The following is a 22,138-nucleotide window of genomic DNA, read 5'->3' as shown; positions in this document are numbered from 1 at the left end:
ATTCCCTTGTATGTTATTTATTGCTTTTCCCTTGCTGCTTTTAATATTCTTTTCCTTGTGTTTAATTTTTGATAGTTTGATTAATATGTGTCTTGGCATGTTTCTCCTTGGATTTATCCTGTATGGGACTCTCTGTGCTTCCTGCACTTGATTGACTATTTCCTTTCCCATATTAGGGAAGTTTTCAACAATAATCTCTTCAAATATTTTCTCAGTCCCTTTCTTTTTCTCTTCTTCTTATGGGACCCATATAATTCGAATGTTGGCACATTTAAAGTTGTCCCAGAGGTCTCTGAGACTGTCCTCATTCTTTTCATTCTTTTTTCTTTATTCGGCTCTGCGGTAGTTATTTCCACTATTTTATCTTCCAGGTCACTTATCCGTTTTTCTGTCTCAGTTATTCTGATATTGATTCCTTCTAGAGAATTTTTAATTTCATTTATTGTGTTGTTCATCATTGTTTGTTTGCTCTTTAGTTCTTCTAGGTCCTTGTTAAACCTTTCTTGTATTTTCTCCATTCTGTTTCCAAGATTTTGGATCATCTTTACTATCATTACTCTGAATTCTTTTTCAGGTAGACTGCCTATTTCCTCTTCATTTGTTTGGTCTGGTGGGTTTTTACCTTGCTCCTTCATCTGCTGTGTATTTCTGTGTCTTCTCATTTTGCTTAACTTACTGTGTCTGGGGTCTCCTTTTCGCAGGCTGCAAGTTCGTAGTTCCCCTTGTTTTTGGTGTCCGCCCCCAGTGGTTAAGGTTGTTTCAGTGGAGTGGGTTGTGTAGGCTTCCTGGTGGAGGAGACTACTGCCTGTGATCAGAGGATGAGGCTGAATCTTGTCTTTCTGCTGTGCAGGACCACATCCGGTGGTGTGTTTTGGGGTGTTTGTGCCCCTTTTATGATTTTAGGTAGCCTCTCTGATAATGAGTGGGGTTGTGTTCCTGTCTTGCTAGTTGTTTGGTATGGGGTGTCCAGTACTGGAGCTTGCTGTTTTTTAAGTTGCGATGCATCTTAGCATTGAGATGGCGGACCCTGCGAGAGCTTTCGCCGATTGATGTTATGTGGGGCCTGGAGGTCTCTGGTGGTCCAATGTCCTGAACTCAGCTCTGCTACCTCAGAGGCTCACACCTGTTACCTGGCCAGAGAACCCAGACCCTTTTGGGAAGTGTGAGGTCTTCTGCCAGCCTTCATTAGGTGTTCTGTAGGAGTTGTTCCACATGTAGATGTATTTTTGATGTATTTGTGGGGAGGAAGGTGATCTCCACGTCCTACTCCTCCGCCATCTTGAAGGTACTCACTCTTTTTTTTTTAAGGGAGAACGATACTAGTTAACTTACATATATAATCCTTACTTGCCTAAATCTAAAGTTGGCAACTCTACGTAGGTTCTAAAGTTAGGGGAGAATTTTTCCTGGTTGGTAAAATTGAAAAGAGGGTAACCATTAGTATTAGGGACCTGAACGCAGAGTCATTCAGAACTAGATGTCTGTTTCTACAGCTATAGACTGAGTTGGACTGTGGTCTTGAAAGTCTCTTCATGTTCAAAATTTCTATAACCTTTTTGTCCTAAGTAAGGAATCACTGGAGTTTAATCTGAAATTTGGTTAGAACCTGCTGGGAAGCCTCTGAGTGAAGCTGAGATGCATCAGGCTGTTTGTCAGGAGTCTGGGGGTTGGGAGGAGGCATTAGCTGCCTTCCAAAGCTAGTCTTTCACCCGTGAAGCACTATGTGAATGAAGCTCTAATTACTTCAGCTCAACACATCTCCTATGCTCTCCCTCGGGGGAGTCTAGAAAGCTGTTTGTTTTGGTGGAAGAGAGAATTCCAGGGATGTTCACTGTCAAAGCCCCCATCCAAACCTTGGTCAGAAACTTCCTTGGTTCTACATGATCTACAGCAAAGAGGTTACCTCTACTCCACTCATGTTTTCTACCTGATAGGAGAAGTTCTACTTTGCAGTTTGAAGAACATAGGTAAATAAAGTCCCAAAGTTTTGCCTATGGTCTTTCTTAGCTACATCAAGGTATATAGCATGGCATAGAATCATGGGGGAGGGGCAGGTTTCTCATTTCTCAGAGTCTTCGTTTCATCGTCTGTAGAGTGGAGATAATAATGGTGCCTACCTGACGAGACTTTTGTAAAGATTAAAAGAGATAACGTATGTAAATGAACAGGGCCCTATAGTAAGCACTCACTGAATGTTTCCTTCCACACAGTAGCAGTGTTCCTCTTATCTTTCTTATTAACTGTAACCTCCCTGAGAGCATGCAAACTTTTAGAGAATAATGTCTGTTTTTAAAGCATCTGTGATTTTTTCCCACTGTTCTGCTCACCTTTTATGCCCAAAGCCTGGCACACTGCATGGCACATAGGAGAGCTTCAGTAAATTTTTGCCAAATGAATGAATAAATGAATTTTGGTCCACCCGAGGATTGAGATATTTTAGGCATGGGTGCCTCTGTTAAGATTAGCTGGTGGAAATGCCCTGGGGAATACTTTTTATTGGTAGCTTTAAAATGCCCCCTGCCCCTTTCACAAGAGGGTGACCCTTTTTAGCTTCCTTTCCAACAGCAGAAGAGAGCCCAGTGGAATTTTTCAGGCTGGAGACTTTAGAGAGCTACTGATATTTTTATAATATATGATGTTAAATACAATTGCACATGTGCCTAGAGACCTTTTAAGGCATGAATTCCAGCATCCAATTTTATTTGGTTTCAGAAACTTAATAAACAAGTAACACAACCCGGTCGTTGTTCTTTAAATAAAAATTAGAGATCTCCCATTAATAGCAGCAAAACAGAAACATCAGCCATGCTTAATAGGGCGGTGGAGTATGTTCTGTCTCACCCAGGAGCCAGGCAACAAGTGGGCATTGTGTTAAGGTTCCAGAGAAGGGACACAGACACGTGACTAGATGACAGCTTATTAAATGTCGCCCAGCAAAGGCCACTCAGAGAGGATGCGTGTCACCAACCACCATTTTCCTTCTCTGCTGTAGCCTCATGCAAACTGCGCATGCCTTGGAAAGTTTGAGTGTGGTTTGCAAACAGTGTTAATGTTCCCATGCCATAAACAATTCAGCTGTTCAGGAAATGAAGCCAAATAATAATAATATTTTTTAAGTGTCAATAACCGAAGTAAATCAAACACTGTTGCCTGAGGTTTTAAACACTCTTGGGAACCCCGGCTACATATTTCTCATGCAAGAGAGCATTAACATCCTTAAGGTGGTCATTGTTGTCACCTCTGCTCTGTTCATTTTTCTCCTCCCTCTTTCCTGTGGGTTAAAGGGGAACAGTGTTGCTGCTCTGATGTGATGGGGTTAAAGATGAGGTAAGTGTGAAACTGGGAGCCAGACAGCTCGTACTTACTGCTCGCTTGGAAGTGAAGAGTTTCTCGACATCGCCTTTGGTGACAAGTCATAGTCGCTGTCTGATCTGTAGAGAAAGGACTCTCTGCGCTGGCTGTGCCCGGGAAAGGTGGCATGAAGCACCAGCCCAGAGGAAGAGCTGGCCTGGGGATCCAGCGGGCTCCGACCTGGGGAAGGGCCATTTTCCACATCAAAGCTTAAAGAGAAAGAAGAAAACTGGTCACAGGAGAAACATAGAGAAGGGCATCTGACATACATACATGGAGAACCCATGCGTGCCAGGCACTTTACATAGCACTTCACACTTCATGGAAAGTTTTAAGGCTCCAAATAGCTCTGAGTTGCAGTCATTCTCATTCTGTACAAACGGAACAGTCCCACAGAAGTTCAGTCATCAGCAGAGACTGGAGCCAGGATTTGACCCTGGGAGCAAAGTCCCATGGCCTTTCAGCGGCATGAGCAACATTGACAAATTCATAAAATAAACTGTTGATAATAAGCGACTCCAGATATAGCATCTAACACAGCTCTAAGTGCCAGACACTCAACTATCACTTGAATGAGTCTTCTTAGCTAGGAGGCTTCTTCCTGCCATAAATAAATATCACAGTCTCATTAAAGATACAATGTGCACATTTCTGAATGTTTCAGGAACAAACTGCTATCCTGAAAACATCCACTGGCTGATTAAACCGGAGGCCCAGTCTGACACTTAATATTCATATGCATGTTTAAGCACAGACAATGACTTAATTAATCTGATAATGCCGAATAGCCCTCCAGGGGTGCAGAGCTTTCTCTCTGGAGGAGGATATAGCTACTGACTCTGGCAGAGGAGTGCCGTTGAGACTTCTGGTCAGTCTACCTCACTCTGGAAAGGTACCCTCAAGTCCAGAATTATTTGAACAAGCCCTGATCAATGAACACACAGGTGGGAGCAGTAGACATTTTGGCTGTTGTTTTCTCTCTCCTGGTCCTGGTGTTACTTTAGGCACTGTGTCCTTCCCATGCTCTCCACCATCCCCTATGCATTTTTCCTGCATGCACAACCTCCCTTAGCCTCAGATTGACAGTAACCCTCTTGCCTAGTATTTCTCTAGACCACTCACTGCTCTCTGGCTAAAGCTCTGCAGAAAGGTGTTGGAGAAGGTACGGGGCTAAGGATGTTCTCTTTTCCAAGCTGGACCACAGCCGCGGGCTTCCTTTATACTCATCCAGCTGCCATAATTTATTTCTACATTTGTGGTTCTTTTCATTCACTAGTTCTTATAGCCTTCTCTCTTGGGGTGGATTTTGCGTATATTTTTTTAGTTTATAAATTGCTTTCTGATCTAGTATTCCATTTACAACCCTTATCACGACCCTGTGAAGTATGTAGTATGATCTCAGTCTACATTTGAGGAAAATGAGGCTTAGAGAGATTTTAAACACCAGCTCAAAATCACAGGCTAGTAACTGTACAGTAAGAATTGGAAAATCCAAGTCTTCCAATTCAGGCTTCCACAACCTCTGACTTCAGTAATCACAGAACTCCAGAATGGCTCACTGGGTCACTGAGTGCAGTTTCCCCTCAGTCTCTACATTCAAGAGAAACGTGTGTTTGGTATGTAGAGAGTCAATCGGATTATGAGCAACCTTGGCTGTTATCTTGGATGAAGACAGGGGAGGCAGTAAACTACCCTGAGGCTGTAGGTTTCACTGAAACAGGGAAAGAAGAATTGAAAGAATTCAGGGTCATAATGCTTCCCCGGAGACCATTCCGAGAAGCTGCTTTTAGCCAACCCACAAACTCCAGGTGTCTGATAAGAAGCAGCAAGTGAGAATCTCCAGTTAAGAGAACAAGGAAGAGCCGTAACAATCCAATGTATGTATTTGGGCTTTCACCGTACTGCAGATGGATTTTCACAGCAGGCTCACGGTCTGGGATGGGACTGTCTTTCAGAGACTGCAGGCAAGCAGGCAGGTGGGCAATCACTCACACACTTTAGCCTGTTTGCCAGCCTGCCTGGAGGTAGAGCTATGTTGTAAGGTAAATACGTTGCAGCAAGTGAAAATATAATGTAAGCTGACTTGCACACTTTCCTTGGGTGAGATCTGTACTAGTTGCTGAGCAAAATAAAAGAGCTCCTTTGTGGATAAGGACTCCTTTGTGCCACCCAGAGCTTGTAAAACTAGGACTTGATGCTGGCTCTGAACTCTTTTTAAGGACAAAGAGGGAAGCTCTTAAAAGGTAAAGATGGGACTACATAAAGCTTAAGAGTGGGCCTAGGGCTTCCCTGGTGGCGCAGTGGTTGAGAGTCTGCCTGCCGATGCAGGGAACACGGGTTCGTGCCCCGGTCCGGGAAGATCCCACATGCCGCGGAGCGGCTGGGCCCGTGAGCCATGGCCGCTGAGCCTGCGTGTACGGAGACTGTGAGCCGCAACGGGAGAGGCCGCAACAGTGAGAGGCCCGCGAACCGCAAAAAAAAAAAAAAAAAAGAGTGGGCATAAATAAGCTTTGAAATTTCATGAGTAATCATGCTGTAATTCATTTGGTATCTATCCGTACAGCCTTTATGGCTATTAAAACATTGAAATACTTTTTTTTTTTTGATGTGGACCATTTTTAAAGTCTTTATTGAATTTGTTACACTATTGCTTCTGTTTTATGTTTTGTTTTTTTAACCCCGAGGCGTGTGGGATCTTACCTCTCCAACCAGGGATTGAACCTGCACCCCCTGCACTGGAAGGCAAAGTCTTAACCACTGGACGGCCAGGGGAGTCCCTGAAATGCTTTTGTAACAGTTGGCAGCCAGTCACTGCCCCAGACCGTCCAGGATCTGCTGCTGACTGGAACAGCAGGGGGCCTCTAGCTTCAGCACGGTGGCCTGTGTCCTTTTAATTGGTCAGTGCCCATGTGGTACCAGTCATTACATATTATGAATGCCACTGCTGTGTATATCTGTGCTAAAATCTTAGAAGAGGTGCCAAGTGGGTATGCCTACCAAACTCTCAGAACTTTTTCCATTGAGGGTTTCCACCAAGGCTCACTCTGCCCTCCTTCCTGCTGCAGGCATTCCTAGTGGGCAGAAAGTAAGTCCACAAGTATTACCCTTTAAGTAGATGTCACAAACCATCTGCCCCCAGTGTTAGCAGGAGTACCAGGAGGTTTAGTCCTGCCAGGTAAGCAGGGACTAGGCCCAGACACTAAAACTCCCTCCATGCTGCTTTCCTTTGTTTTCTTCTTTTTCTTTTTTCTTTCTTCTTTACCCTGCCTAAACTCATAGAAGAGCTTGCGGGAATTCAGAAAAAGCCAAAAGGAAGAATTCTCTGGGGCAAAGAAGCAGTTTCAGGGAGACAAGTGGCCTTTCATATTCCCTGGGGCACTGTTTCAAAGCAACCAACACAGATGTACAACTTAGGAACAAACATGAATCACCAACCAGACACCAGCTCCAGTCACAGCAAAATTAGTGGGCAGACATCACAATACGTCCCACAGATCCAGGGTGGGAAGAGGGGTTGTGGGCAAGGGGAGGACGGAAGACAGGCTTAACAAGCAAAACGAACATGCCGCATAAACTGAAATACAATTAGGGAAAAAACAGAATCTGAAATATCGGAAGCGAACATACCAATGGGTTTATTATTTATTTAATTTTTGGCCCTGCCTTAATCAGGACTCATATTTCACTTTTAGGCTTCTTTATATTAAAAAATACTATGATAAAAGTAAATAAGCATGTTATGTAAAATATAAACAATAGAGAAAAAATATTAGCAGGTTAGTATTTTCTTTCTGAGTGTTAATATTTTTCCTGCAGGCTTGAATCGCGATTTTTTTTCGCATAGTGTGCAGTTTTCAGAATTATTTTCCATGCCCATGGAACTTAATGGTTCATCCAGAATTTGTGCCGAACTTCCTCAGGCATTTTCCCTATTGTGGGTCACTAAATTTCTAATTTTAAATAACATTTTAAGTGATACCTTTGAGCTTACAGTTACTTCAATATTCGGATGACGTCACTGAGAAGTTTCAGATAGACTGAGAGGATGTCGTGCACAAGTTTCTGAATAGTTGACGGGACCTGCCCACAGCCAGCATACGGACTGAAACAGTATTGAAAGTGGCCTTTTCTCTAGGATCAGAGACACTCCCCCCACCCCCAAGTCCTGCTCTCTGACGTCCAGGATTCTGTATGCTGCTGTCCCCCGTGATTCTGCCTGCCTTGGCAGATCACCCTGGACTGAGTCAATTGCTTGTTGTCTAAGACCTAATATTTTAACAACTTTCTCCTGCTTTGATTCTAGAGGTCTCAGCTTCTTGAGGCAGCGGTGGTAGTGGGTGATGCTGCGTGTGAGAGGTGGTGCTCCCCGTAGCTGGAACGCCCTGCTCCCCACTGTCTCCAATCGATCATTACTTCAAATTCAGCTCGTGCCACCTTCTCCAGTAAATATTTTCTAACATTGCAGCTACCAGTTCGATTTAGATACGTACTCCTCTTCTGCATTCTCCTAGACTCCTTTACAGCAGTACCTGATCACAGTACTTGTAATCTCTATTTAATTTTCCATTTATTTAATTATCCACTTGTTTAGCTGCTCCCCGATAGATTCTTATCTCCTAAAGAGAAGGGACCCAATATTACTCACTTTTGCATCCCAGGCACCTGGATCGGAGCCTTGTAAATAGTAGGTCTATCAAAAAAAGTCAGCTGAACCAATGAAAGTCAGTTTACTATGAAATGTTTCTCCTGTCCCTTCCCTCTTCCTGCCTCCTTACCCTCATCTCAATTCCCACTTGCAGGGGTTTCTTCTGTTTCCTTCAAATGAGTCTATACAGATGCGGCATTAACTTATTTGATAAGCTTTGTGAGACAGTGATCTACAAATAAAAATAAAAATAGGGCTTCCCTAGTGGTGCAGTGGTTGAGAGTCCGCCTGCCGATGCAGGGGACACAAGTTCGTACCCCGGTCCGGGAAGATCCCACATGCCGCGGAGCAGCTGGGCCCGTGAGCCATGGCTGCTGAGCCTGTGCATCCGGAGCCTGTGCTCCGCAACGGGAGAGGCCACAACAGTGAGAGGCCCGCGTACCACACAAAAAAAATAATAATAAATAAATAAATAAATAAAAAGCACAGCTGTGTTCTCCCTGAACAAAACAAACTTATATACAAAAATCACTGGCTTAGATGTTTGAGATGGTGATATCTTTACACAAACCCCCATGATGGGAAAAGCCCTCCTATACCAGCTTCTGTCTGCCATCTTCTCGTCTCTTTCTTTTTAATAAAAGCAGGAACATTCTCTGCCCCACTTTCTCTCCTGGTGGACTCCATTGCCTAGGAATCCATGCAAAGCCAGCCCTGCACTTGGTGCTAAGAGGGAGCCGGCAGGCAGCAGAAGACATCTACAGCTTCCCCAGCCTCCACTGCCCAGCCTCCAGCTGGAGCAGGTAGGGCCGCTTGCCAGTCTCCGAGGGAGAAATAGGACTGAAGCCTTATTCATAAGCCTGGCAGGAAAAATCAGGGATAAAGAACAGAATCACAAGGTGTACATGAAACCTTTTATTAAACGAAGAGAAGCTCTATTTCCAAGAATTCAAGCTAAGCCAGGTGGCTGCAGAATTGCCTGCAATTGTCCCCAGGGTGGCTGTTTCCTGATCCCCAATTACCTGCACATACCCCAATTTATGTAACAAAGAGTTATGAAGCAACATCCTAGGAATCACTCATTTCTGAATCAGAGGAGACTTTTCTTTGACAACTCATTCCTTCTCTAGGTAATACGTTGTCGAATTCTCACAACTCTGGGCTGATTCTCGTCCCTCCATTTCAAAAGGAGGAAACAGAAGCCTCCAAAATGTGAAACTTCATTTGAAAAATTCTCAAGTGTGGCCTCTTTTAATTTCATCCTGCAATCTGTGCCCAGGGTCCTCTTCTCCATGGCCTCACAGACTCTTTTTGATCCCAGAGCCTACCACGCTGGATTGTATGTCTCTGTTTACATTATCTCTCTCACTCCAGTAGACTGTGACCTTGAAGCAGGGACTAAGCCTTATTCATTTTGTATTCCCAGGGCCCAGAACTGAGTTTCACACCAGAAGCCATCCAACAAATATTTATTGAATGAATGTGAGAATCTCACCAGTTTATATCTCTTATCTGACAAAAAGCCATTTTTATTTGGATTAAAACCTCTGGCAGATAAGATCTCAGAGGAGTCCCCAGATGGAGTCAATAGGGTCCTCTTTCTCCATCCTCCCTTCAGTATGCCAGGAACTCCATCCCACGAGTTTTGGAGAACTTTTTTGTCTACCATAAGGTGTATGTTTGGGTATGGAGTGTGTGCGTATGTGTGTGTTTTTGGGCGGTGGTATATTTGTGAAAAAATGCTGTTTCTTTAAAATCCTGTTGGAAACTATTTCCCTCAATTATACTCAGAAACTAACATCAAATGCTTGCTTACCACTTTAATAAAAATAACCATTCACTTATATACTTACATTAGCCATCACCTCAATGTGCAACCTTGTCCCTATAGATGAGGAAGCTGCACAGGGGCATGCATTTTTACCCACAATGACAGTGACCCACCTTTGTATAATAAATGGCTGCAGGCTGCAGCCAGTCCTAATTTCTAATGAAGGACTTAACTGTGCAAAATCATAGTCAGCATGATGTAGAGCCCATGTCCCAGCTGAAAGCAGGCAGACCTCCTCTGGCCACAGTTATGGCAGAATATCCCAGTTTTGCCCTAAGAATCCAGTTCCAAAGTCTTGACTTCCCTCCCGTAGAATAGGAAGGAGAGCTATGATGTTCAGCTCATCTGAATTCCAGAAGCATCTTCCCACTGCTTTCCTTTTTTCCTAGGGGCTTTGAAAATTACATCCACTGCAATAATCCAAAGATGCTTTCCCCACAGAGAAGTGTAACCAGAGGGAGCAGAGTAATCCCAAAGAGCCCTGAGATTCTGGAGCCCTGGCTTCCAGCTCCCGCTCAGTGAAGAAATAACTGCCACGAAACAGGCACTCCCCATATTCTGGCCCCCAAGCCTTAGTCTTTCCCCACTGAAATGAATGAAGAAATGAATCAGTAGAAGATCTTTGAGATGCCTCTGAGATTAAACATGTTACGAGATTTTAGAAATAGAAGATCGGTTCTCAAGTGTGGTTCAATGTGGTTTTACATTGTTAATGATAACTCATTCACTGAACAAATATTTATTAGCATCCATTATGAAACAAGGCACTGTTCTAGGCCTGAGAACTCAGCAATGTATAAGACAGACAAGGTCCTTGTGGGGATAGATGGACAATAAATAAATCACATGAGATGATTTCAGACAGTGATAAATGCTATGGGGAAGATAAAGCATACCGATGTGGTAGAAACAGGTTCGGAGAAGAATGTTTCTAGGTTGGGTGGTCAGCAGGCCCACTCTACACAGCCTCGTAGACTGTCTGTTGCTTTACACCGGTTGCACCACCCATCTTCCTCAGATGCTATCATTTAAGTTGAGACCTGATAGAGGTAGTAGTAAAATTTGTCACTGGGTTCCTTCCAATCTCTATTTCCATACCCTTTGAAGCCAAAGAATTGTGTCAAATGATATTTGGGTTTGAATGTGGTGCCATCTATTAAGCTAGTGATTTAATTTTCCTCTTCCCTGCCCACCCCCCTTTCTGAGTTGAGTTAGGTGCTCCATTGTCTCATACAGCTATCTCTGCACTGATATCTATCTATTGATATATCTCTACCATAACACTTGTCCAGAATAATTGTTAAGTAAGTGTTCTAGTTTGTCCCCAAAGGGCTGTGTTCCTCAAAGACACAGAGCCTCTTTTTCATATTATTTATTCCATTGCTAAGGGTCATGCCTGTCAGAGGTACTTAGCAAATGTCTGATGAATAAAAAAAAAAGAAGGAATAAATGGTTCGAGACCAGGAAACTTATTCTAGCTCCTCTTTGATGCCCACCACAGACAGCACAGACTTCTCCAACAAAAAGGAGTGTAAGTGGTGTGGAGACATGGAGTCATCTCCTGCCCTCTACTGTGATCACCCCTAAAAGCCAGCTCCATAAAGAAGAACCAGGGGGTTGCTACGAAATACCAAATACCACCTGCAAAGAACGGCTGGAATACCTTCCATAGGGCATCAAGCCCAAGAAGAAGGCAAATGATCCTATCTGGCAATGATCATCCTCATCCCTTGATGTTGATGGTGGATGGAAATGCCATGAATATTCCTCTTGATGTTCCTTTAGCTGAGGACTCTATGTTGCAAGTTCTTTTATTTGTTGTTTGAGATCTTTTCTCAGGGTGTTAACATTTCACTAAGGAAATACATAAACAAATAAGTAATATCAATACCTAATTTTTCTACTGGGATTATAAAATGAAGGTCATTTTAAAAAATCGTTGTTTCAAATGCTTAGGAGCATATTTTAATGATCCTTTAATAACTTCACACTGTTTTTTTCCTATGTTATGTAATTTGATGCACAAAAAAAACAGGACCAAATGTAAACAATTCTACCTCATAATTATAAGAACATTATTATTTCTAACCTGTTTACAAAGTGTTCTGCCCATCTATTTCCAGGTAAAAAATAATTTTCAGAAATAGGAATGTTATAAAGTGTGTGTTTCTCTATGTTTTATAATTATGGCTGAAATTTCATATACCCACTCTCAAACTTTCATCCACTAAAACCTTCTAACAGCTAGGACAGCTCTTAACAGTAAAGGTCACTTCCTACAGGACAGTGATTCCCAGGAAAGGTAGGGGCCTCCCAGACGAGAATAATTTTGTGTAGGAATGTGTTTTGTATGTGGACTTTATAAAGCGGGGGTGTGGGAGGTCGAGACCTTACTACAAGGTTGAGAACTTACTACTTTGTGTTACTGCTGCAATTATTCTGGACAAGTGTTATGGTAGAGATATATCAATAGATAGATATCAATGCAGAGATAGCTGTATGAGACAATGGAGCACCTAACTCAACTCAGAAAGGGGGGCGGGCAGGGAAGAGGAAAATTAAATCACTAGCTTAATAAATGGCACCATATTCAAACCCAAATATCACGTGACACAATTCTTTGGCTTAAAAGGGTATGGAAATAGAGATTGGAAGAAACCCAATGACAAATTGCACTTTGGATGTACAAATTATCCTACTAGCTCAATATTTTTCAGCTTACTCTCTCCACTTTTCCTAAAAGGTTATCATAAAATATATTCAAATGGTTTCTTAACAAAATAAAAATACTCTCATTTATAAGTTTGGTGGCCCTGCCAATAATAAACTCTAATAATTAAATAAAATATTTATTAAAATATATGGTACCAGCTTCCAGTAGCTGAAAAGCAAGTGAAACTACCTTTGAGAGAAATGAGATCAATCTAGGAAAACCATTTCTTACTCAACAAATTATGGTTTCAAGAAATTGTTGCTTTCTTGTATAAGTTCTTACATACAATCTGGAAATCTGTTTCAGAATTTTGTTTGAAATCTATAGTTAAAATATTGTAGATAAATGGTAATTTAGAATGTTTGAATATACTCCAGTGATGGGGAACATGTTAACCCCATGAGACACTGAATTTCACTTTTGTATTGATTTAATTGTTTAAAACTTGGGCCAGAAAACTTGAATTTATTTTAATCTTTAGCCCAGACCTCCTCTAGTAACCCCCACCAACCTCCATCCACTTACCCAGTCTCCCTCATTGTGGTAAATGAAGCCGCCATCTATTCAGTTGAATCATCCATGATTTTACATCCTTCCTCAACCCCCCTTCTTCTTTTTCAGTTAGCCAGAAAGTCCTTTCCCTCCTACATCAAAACTGTACACTCTATCTCTGCTGCCATCACCCTTTCAGGGCATTAAAATCTCACTTGAACTAGCGTAGCCACCCTATGAACCTCCTTGCTTCCACCCCCACTCCATCCTCCAAACCCTTCTCCACATAACAGCAAGAGCAACCTCTTAACACACACAGCAAATCATGTCATTGCATTCAGCATAAAGTCCCTACATAGTATTGCCCCTGCCACCCCTGCAACCTCATCTTGTGCCACACTCCCCTTTGCTCCATACGATTCATCTTCAAGGGCTTCCTTTTTGTTTCAGAAACATGCCAAATCCTTTCCCACCTCAGCAGTTTTGCATGTGTGTTTTTTTTCCACTGGTATATTTTCTTTGCTTTGAACAGTTCCTGGCTTATAGAAAGTGCTGAATAAATATTTGTTGAATGAATGAATAAATGCTGCTCTCTGCTTATTATCTCCTCTACTCTTTGTATGGCTGCCTTCTTCTCATTCTTTAAGCCTCGGATTAAGTCACCTCATAAAAATTCCTTCCCCAACCCACTGTTTAAGTAGGGCCCTTTTGCATCACAGTACTATTACAGCTTTTTGCTACATCTGTTTTTATGTTCATTATTTTTGTAATTGTCTTCCTCTTGCATAAAACGCCAAGCTCCATGAGGATCATTTGTTGTGTTTACCAATGTATTAACTAGTGCCTGGCAATGTGCTTGGCACATATTGCTAGTCCTGGACCAATATCTATTCAATGGATTAGTGAATAAATAAATGAGTGTGTGAGTATATTAAACACCAACAATCAACTTACTGATTCATAGCAGATCCAACTTAATTGCTATTTTAATAGCAACTCTTTTTCATTAGGAGAAGGACTCATTGATTGATTTCCTGTCATTGGCACAGCACCCACACTAATCCTTAGGAAGCTCAAATTTAAAACATCAGTTGGCACAAAAACTTGTTAGAGGTTTGAAGCATTTTTTGTGATTATTACTCTGGGTTTATTTCAGAAAATGAGACTAGTTTTGAGATCAAATTTCACAAGTTGTTGACCTTTCAGAGAGAGCTTCATGTAGGTATTGAGGTCTGCACTGAGGCTGCATTTCCAGTCCTAAGTTTGTGAAATGGCATTACTTAATGTTTCAAGAACTTTGTATATCAAAATATTATATGCTCTTGAGAATGAATAGGCTATATACCTCCCTTTTGGTGGAGCCAGGGGGTGGAAGGAGTGGCAGTATGGTTTGCTATTAACTTAAATAATAATCGTAAAATTGGAAATCATTGCCTCAGCTTCTGGTCTACAGAGCACTTAATAGTGTTTACATCAGTTAACATCTGGCCTCCAAATGTTATCAGTCTTGAACACTGCACCTGCAGACAGCCTGGTATTTGAGTTTTAAATATGTTCTTTTAGAAAGGAAGGTGGGGGGGGTGAGAGGAGGAAGATAAGAGAAAGTAGAGGTAGAAAAATGAGGTCACACAATCTTTTCTCCTTGACTTAGGCAGTAAAGCTAAGAAAAGCGACACATTTTTTTTCCTCATAGGTATAGAGCACTCACTGTGAGCTGGGCCACATGTTATGTGCTTGGTGGACATTAACTCATTTCATTGCTGTATCACTCTGTGGGGAAGATGTTAACTTGATTCTATGGATGTGAAAACTGAAGTTCAAAGGGTGTAAAAATTTTGCTGAAGATCACTCAGCTATTGGATGGTGGATCTTGGATTTAAACCCAGTTTGATTGGAACTATTAACAAATTCAATCAACTCACTCACATCAGTAAATATCTGCTCAGTCTTTCCTCTTGTTATTATCAATAAATCTCCATGATTATATCTGAAGTCAAGTCTTCTGTTCTGAACCCTACCCTTTCCCCCTATTCATAGACTATGTTACTTTACTTGCTCATGCATCATCATTTTCCATTTTGTACATCAGCAAGGAAATCCTTTAGGCAGAAGAAAAATAATGCCAGATGGAAATCTGAATCTACACAATGAAATGAAAATATTTTTGCTTCTTATTAAAATATCTGAAAAATATAACTGACTGAAAAGCAAAAATAATAATGTATTGTTATATTTATAACACATGTAGAAGTAAGATATATAACAATAAGTGCACAAAGGCAAAGAAGGGAGAAATGTAAATATATTGTGGAAAAGATATTATACTATATGTATACTATATGTACTGCTTGAAGGTAGATCGTGGTAAGCTAAAACTTACACTAGAATCGCTAAAGTAACCATTAAATTTTTTTTAAAAAAATGTAGAGCTATACCTAAGGAAATAAAATGGAAGCACAAAACACTTAATTACCCAAAACAGAGCAGAAAAAGATAACAAAGCACATAATGAAGAGATAGGAAAAATAGAAAACAAATAGCAACATAGCAGCTTTAAACCTGACGACCTTAACAGTCTCCTTAAATGTAAATGGTCTTAATACTACAATTAAAAGGCAGACATTTTCAAGATGGATAAAAGAGCATGACCCAACTATATGCTGCCAAGATAGATAATATTCTAGGCCATGAAACAAGTCTCAATAGGTTTTTAAAAATCCGAGTCATACAAAGTATATTTTCTGCTCAGAGTGAAATTAAATTAGAAATCATAACAGAAAGATCTCTAGTAAAGTTCCATATATTTGAAACTAAACATTTTAACTAACTCATGAGTTAAAGATAAAATCAAAAGAGAAACAGAAAGTATTTTTAACTGAATAAATATAAAAACATGACATATCAGGATAAGGAGCGAGGAGACTTTCAAGATGGCAGAAGAGTAAAACGTGGAGATCACCTTCCTCCACACAAATACATCAGAAATACATCTACATGTGGAACAACTCCTACAGAACACCTACTGAACACTGGCAGAAGACCTCAGACTTCCCAAAAGGCAAGAAACTCCCCACGTACCTGGGTAGGGCAAAAGAAGAAAAAAAAAAACAGAGACAAAAGAATAGGGACAGGGCCTTCCCTGGTGGCGCAGTGGTTGAGAGTCCGCCTGCCGATGCAGGGGACTCGGGTTCGTGCCCTGGTCCGGGAAGATCCCACATGCTGCAGAGCGGCTAGGCCCGTGAGCCATGGCCACTGAGCCTGCACATCCGGAGCCTGTGCTCCGCAATGGGAGAGGCCACAACAGTGAGAGGTCCACGTACCGCAAAAAAAAAAAAGAAAAAAGAATAGGGACAGAACCTGCACCACTGGGAGGGAGCTGTAAAGGAGGAAAACTTTCCACACACTAGGAAGCCTCTTCACTGGTAGAGACGGTGGGTGGCGGGGGGCAAACTTCAGAGCACAGAGGAGAATGCAGCAACAGGGGTGCAGAGAGCAAAGTGAAGAGATTTCTGCACAGAGGATCGGTGCCAACCAGAACTCACCAGCCTGAGAGGCTTGTCTGCTCACCCACCAGGGCATGTGGGGGCTGGGAGCTGAGCCTCTGGCTTCAGAGGTCAGATCCCAGGGAGAGGACTGGGGTTGGCTGCGTGAACACAGCCTGAAGCGGGCTAGTGAACCACAGCTAGCCGTGAGGGAGTCTGAGAAAAAGTCTAGAACTACCTAAGAGGCAACAGACCATTGTTTTGGTGTGTGCAAGGAGAAGGGAGTCAGAGTACCACCTAAACGAGCTCCAGAGAGGAGAGCAAGCCACGGCTATCAGTGTGGACCCCAGAGACAGGCAAGAAATGCTAAGGATGCAGCTGCAGCCATCAAGAAACCAGTGTGCAAGCACAGGTCACTATCCACACCTCCCCTCCTAGGAGCCTGTGCAGCCCACCATGGCCAGGGTCCCATGATCCAGGGACAACTTCCCCGGGAGAACACACAGCGTGCCTCAGGCTGTTGCAACATCACGCTGGCCTCTGCTGCTGCAGGCTCGCCCCACATTCTGTACCCATCCCCCCACTGGACTAAGTGAGCCAGAGCCCCCTAATTAGATGCTACTTTAACCTTGTCCTGTTTGAGTGATGAAAAGATGCCCTCAGGTGACCTACACGCAGAGGGGGGCCAAATCCAAAGCTGAACTCCAAGAGCTGTGCAAACAAAGAAGAAGAAAGGGAAATCTCTCCCAGCAGCCTCAGGAGCAGTGGATTAATCCTCCACAATCAACTTGATGTACCCTGCATCTGTGGAATACATGAATAGACAACAAATCATCCCAAAAATGAGCAACGATATATATATATTTTTCCTTTTTCTCTTTTTGTGAGTGTGTATGTGTATGCTTCTTTGTGTGATTTTGTCTGTATAGCTTTGCTTTTACCATTTGATCTAGGATTCTGTCCATTTTTTTTTTTTTTAACTATAGTTTATAGTGCTTGTTATCATTGGTGGATCTGTTTTCTCATTTGGTTGCTCCCTTCCTTCATTCTTTTATTTCTTTTTTCCCTTTTTTATTACTTTTTAATTTTTTTATTTTTAATAATTATTTTTAATTTTAATAACTTTACTTTATTTTATTCTTTCTTTCTTTCTTTCTTTTCTTTTCTTTCCTTCCCTCCTTCCTTCCTTCCTTCATTTCTTTCTTTGTCTTTCTTTCTCGTTTTTTTTTCTGAGCCTTGTGGCTGACAGGGTCTTGGTCCTCCAGCTGGGTGTCAGGCCTGGGCTCTGAGGTGGGACATCTGAGTTCAGGACTTTGGTCCACTAGAGACTTCCCAGCTCCATGTAACATCAAATGGCGAAAGCTCTCCCAGAGATCCCCCTCTCAAGGCTAAGATACAGCTCCACTCAATGACCAGCAAGCTACAGTACTATACACCCTGTGCCAAACAACTAGCAACACAGGAACACAACCACACCCATTAACAAAGAGGCTGCCTGAAATGATAATAAGGTCACAGATACACCAAAACACACCAATGGATGCGGACCTGCCCACCAGAAAGACAAGATCCAGCCTTATCCACCAGAACAGAGGCACTAGTCCCCTCCACCAGGAAGCATACACAACCCACTGAAACAACCTTACCCACTGGGGGCAGATGCCAAAACATCAGGTACTATGAACCTGCAGCCTGCAAAAAGGAGACTCCAAACACAGTAAGTTAAACAAAATGAGAAGACAGAGAAACACAGAGCAGATGAAGGAGCAAAGTGAAAACTCACCAGACCAAACAAATGAAGAGGAAATAGGCAGTCTACCTGAAAAAGAATTCAGAGTAATGATAGTAAAGATGATTCAAAATCGTGGAAATAGAATGGAGAAAATACAAGAAACGTTTAACGAGGACCTAGAAGAACTAAAGAGAAAACAGACAACGATGAACAACACAATAAACGAAATTAAAAATTCTCTAGAAGGAATCAATATCAGAATAACTGAGGCAGAAAAACGGATAAGTGACCTGGAAGATAAAATAGTGGAAATAATTACTGCAGAGCAGAATAAAGAAAAAAGAATGAAAAGAATTGAGGACAGTCTCAGAGAATTCTGGGACAACATTAAATGCACCAACACTTGAATTAGAGGAGTCCCATAAGAAGAAGACAAAAAGAAAGGTACTGAGAAAATATTTGAAGAGATTATAGTTGAACACTTTCCAAATATGGGAAAGGAAATAGTTAATCAAGTCCAGGAAGTGCAAGAGCCCCATACAGGATAAATCTGAGGAGAAACACATGAAGACACATATTAATCAAACTATCAAAAATTAAATACAAAGAAAAAATATTAAAAGCAGCAAGGTAAAAGCAACAAATAACATACAATGGAATCCCTGTAAGGTAAACAGCTGACCTTTCAGCAGAAACTCTGCAAGCCAGAAGGGACTGGCAGGACATATTTAAAGTGATGAAAGGGAAAAACCTACAACGAAGATTACTTTACCCAGCAAGGATCTCATTCAGATTCAACAGAGAAATTAAAACCTTTACAGACAAGCTAAAGCTAAGAGAATTCAGCACCACCAAACCAGCTTTACAACAAATACTAAAGGAACTTCTCAAGGCAGGAAACACAAGAGAAGGAAAAGACCTACAATAAAAAACCCAAAATAATTAAGAAAATGGTAATAGGAACATACATATCGATAATAACCTTAAATGTAAATGGATTAAATGCTCCAATCAAAAGACTCAGACTGGCTGAATGGATACAAAAACTGGACCCATATATATGCTGCCTACAAGAGACTCACTTCAGACCTAAGGACACATACAGACTGAAAGTGAGGGGATGGAAAAAGATATTCCATGCAAATGGAAATCTAAAGAAAGCGGGAATAGCAATTCTCATATCAGACAAAATAGATTTTAAAATAAAGACTATTACAGGAGACAAAGAAGGACACTACATAGTGATCAAGGGATCAATCCAAGAAGAAGATAAAATAATTGAAATAATTATGCACCCAACATAGGAGCACATCAATACAAAATGCAAATGCTAACAGCCATAAAAGGGGAAATTGACAGTAACATAATCATACTAAAGGACTTTAACACCCCACTTTCACCAAAGGAGAGATCATCCAAAATGAAAATAAATAAGGAAACACAAGCTTTAAATGAGACTTTAAAGAAGATGGACTTAATTGATATTTATAGGACATTCCATTCAAAAACAACAGAATACACTTTCTTCTCAAGTGCTCATGGAACATTCGCCAGGATAGATCATATCTTGGGTTACAAACCAAGCCTTGGTAAATTTAAGAAAATTGAAATTATATCAAGTATCTTTTCCGACCACAACACTTTGAGACTAGATATCGATTACAAGGAAAAGTCTGTAAAAAATACAAACACATGGAGTCTAAACAATACACTACTTAAAAAACAAGAGAGTACTGAAGAAATCAAATAGGAAATCAAAAAATACCTAGAAACAAATGACTATGAAAACATGACGGCCCAAAACCAATGGATGCAGCAAAAGCAGTTCTAAGAGGAAGTTGATAGCAATACAAACATACCTCAAGAAACAAGAACATCACAAATAAACAACCTAAACTTACACCTAAAGCAACTAGAGAAAGAAGAACAAGAAATACTCAAAGTTAGCAGAAGGAAAAAAATCATAAAGATCAGATCAGAAATAAATGAAAAAGAAATGAAGTAAAGAATAGCAAAGATCAATAAAACTAAAAGCTGGTTCTTTGAGAAGATAAACAAAATTGATAAACCATTAGCCAGACTAATCAAGAAAAAAAGGGAGAAGATACAAATCAATAGAATTATAAATGAAAAAGGAGAAGTAACAACTGACACTGCAGAAATACAAAAGATCATGAGAGATTACTACAAGCAACTATATGCCAATAAAAGGGACAACCTGGAAGAAAAGGACAAATTCTTAGAAAACCACAACCTTCAGAGACTGAACCAGGAAGAAATAGAAAATATAAACAGACCAATCACGAGCACTGAAATTGAGACTGTGATTAAAAATCTTCCAACAAACAAAAGCACAGGACCTTATGGCTTCAGAGGCGAATTATATCAAATATTTAGAGAAGAGCTAACACCTGTCTTACTCAAACTCTTCCAAAATATAGCAGAGGGATGAACACCCTGAGGCCACCATCATCCTGATAGCAAAACCAGACAAAGATATCACAAAGAAAGAAAACTATAGGCCAATATCACTGATGAACATACACGCAAAAATCCTCAACAAAATACTAGCAAACAGAATCCAACAGCACATTAAAAGGATCATACACCATGATCAAGTGGGGTTTATCCCAGGAATGCAGTGATTCACCAATATATGCAAATCAATCAATGTGATACGCCACATTAACAAACTGAAGGATAAAAACCATATGATCATCTCAAAACATGCAGATAAAGCTTTTGACAAAATTCAACACCAATTTATGATAAAAACCCTCCAGTAAGTAGGCATAGAGGGAACATATGTCAACATAATAAAGGCCGTATAACACAAACCCACAGCCACCATCGTTCTCAATGGTGAAAAACTGAAACCATTTCCACTAAGATCAGGAAAAAGACAAGGTTGCCCACTCTCACCACTATTATTCATCATAGTTTTGGAAGTTTTAGTGACAGCAATCAGAGAATAAAAAGAAATAAAAGGAATCCAAATCGGAAAAGAAGAAGTAAATCTGTCACTGTTTGCAGATGATGTGATACTATACAAAGAGAATCCTAAAGACACTACCAGAAATCTACTAGAGGTAATCAATGAATTTCATAAAGTAGCAGGTAATCAATGAATTTCATAAAGCAGCAGGATACAAAATTAATGCACAGAAATCTCTGGCATTCCTATACACTAATGATGAAAAATCTGAAAGTGAAATCAAGAAAATACTCCCATTTACCACTGCAACAAAAAGAATAAAATACCTAGGAACAAACCTACCTAAGGAGACAAAAGACCTGTATGCAGAAAACTATAAGACTGATGAAAGAAATTAAAGATGATACAAATAGATGGAAAGATATACCATGTTCTTGGATTGATAGCATCAACATTGTGAAAATGACTATACTACCCAAAGCAATGTACACATTCAATGCAATCTCTATGAAACTACCAATGGCCTTTCTCATAGAACTGGAACAAAAAATTTCACAGTTTTTATGAAAGCACAAAACACCCCGAATAACCAAAGAAATCTTGAGAAAGAAAAATGGAGCTGGAGGAATCAGGCGTCCAATCTTCAGACTATACTAAAATCTACAGTAATCAAGACAGTATGGTAGGTGCAAAAAAACAGAAATAGAGATCAATGGTTCAGCATAGAAAGCCCAGAGATAAACCACACATATATGGTCACCTAATTTTTCATAAAGAAGGCAATAATATACAATGGAGAAAAGACATCATCTTCAATAAGTGGTGCTGAGAAAACTGGACAGCTACATGTAAAAGAAGGAAATTAGAACACTCCCTAACACCATACACAAAAATAAACTTACAATGGAGTAAAGACTTAAATGTAAGGCCAGACACTATAAAACTCTTAGAGGAAAA

General features: G+C 40.8%; 1 protein-coding gene across 1 annotated transcript in view; it reads right to left on the bottom strand.

Annotated features, from left to right (window-relative positions):
- Positions 1 to 22,138, bottom strand: part of PDE4B (phosphodiesterase 4B) — a 494,025-nt gene that overhangs the window by 134,732 nt on the left and 337,155 nt on the right. The window contains 1 exon segment of the mRNA XM_007460087.1: positions 3,366 to 3,560. Coding sequence (XP_007460149.1) covers positions 3,366 to 3,560 — 195 coding nt within the window.

The sequence above is a fragment of the Lipotes vexillifer genome, unplaced genomic scaffold (genome assembly GCF_000442215.2).
Source record: "Lipotes vexillifer unplaced genomic scaffold, Lipotes_vexillifer_v1.1 scaffold134, whole genome shotgun sequence".
In the NCBI taxonomy this organism is placed as follows: Eukaryota; Metazoa; Chordata; class Mammalia; order Artiodactyla; family Lipotidae; genus Lipotes; species Lipotes vexillifer.
The sequence above is the reverse complement of the archived record's forward strand: the minus strand, read 5'-3'. Positions and strand labels throughout refer to the sequence as shown.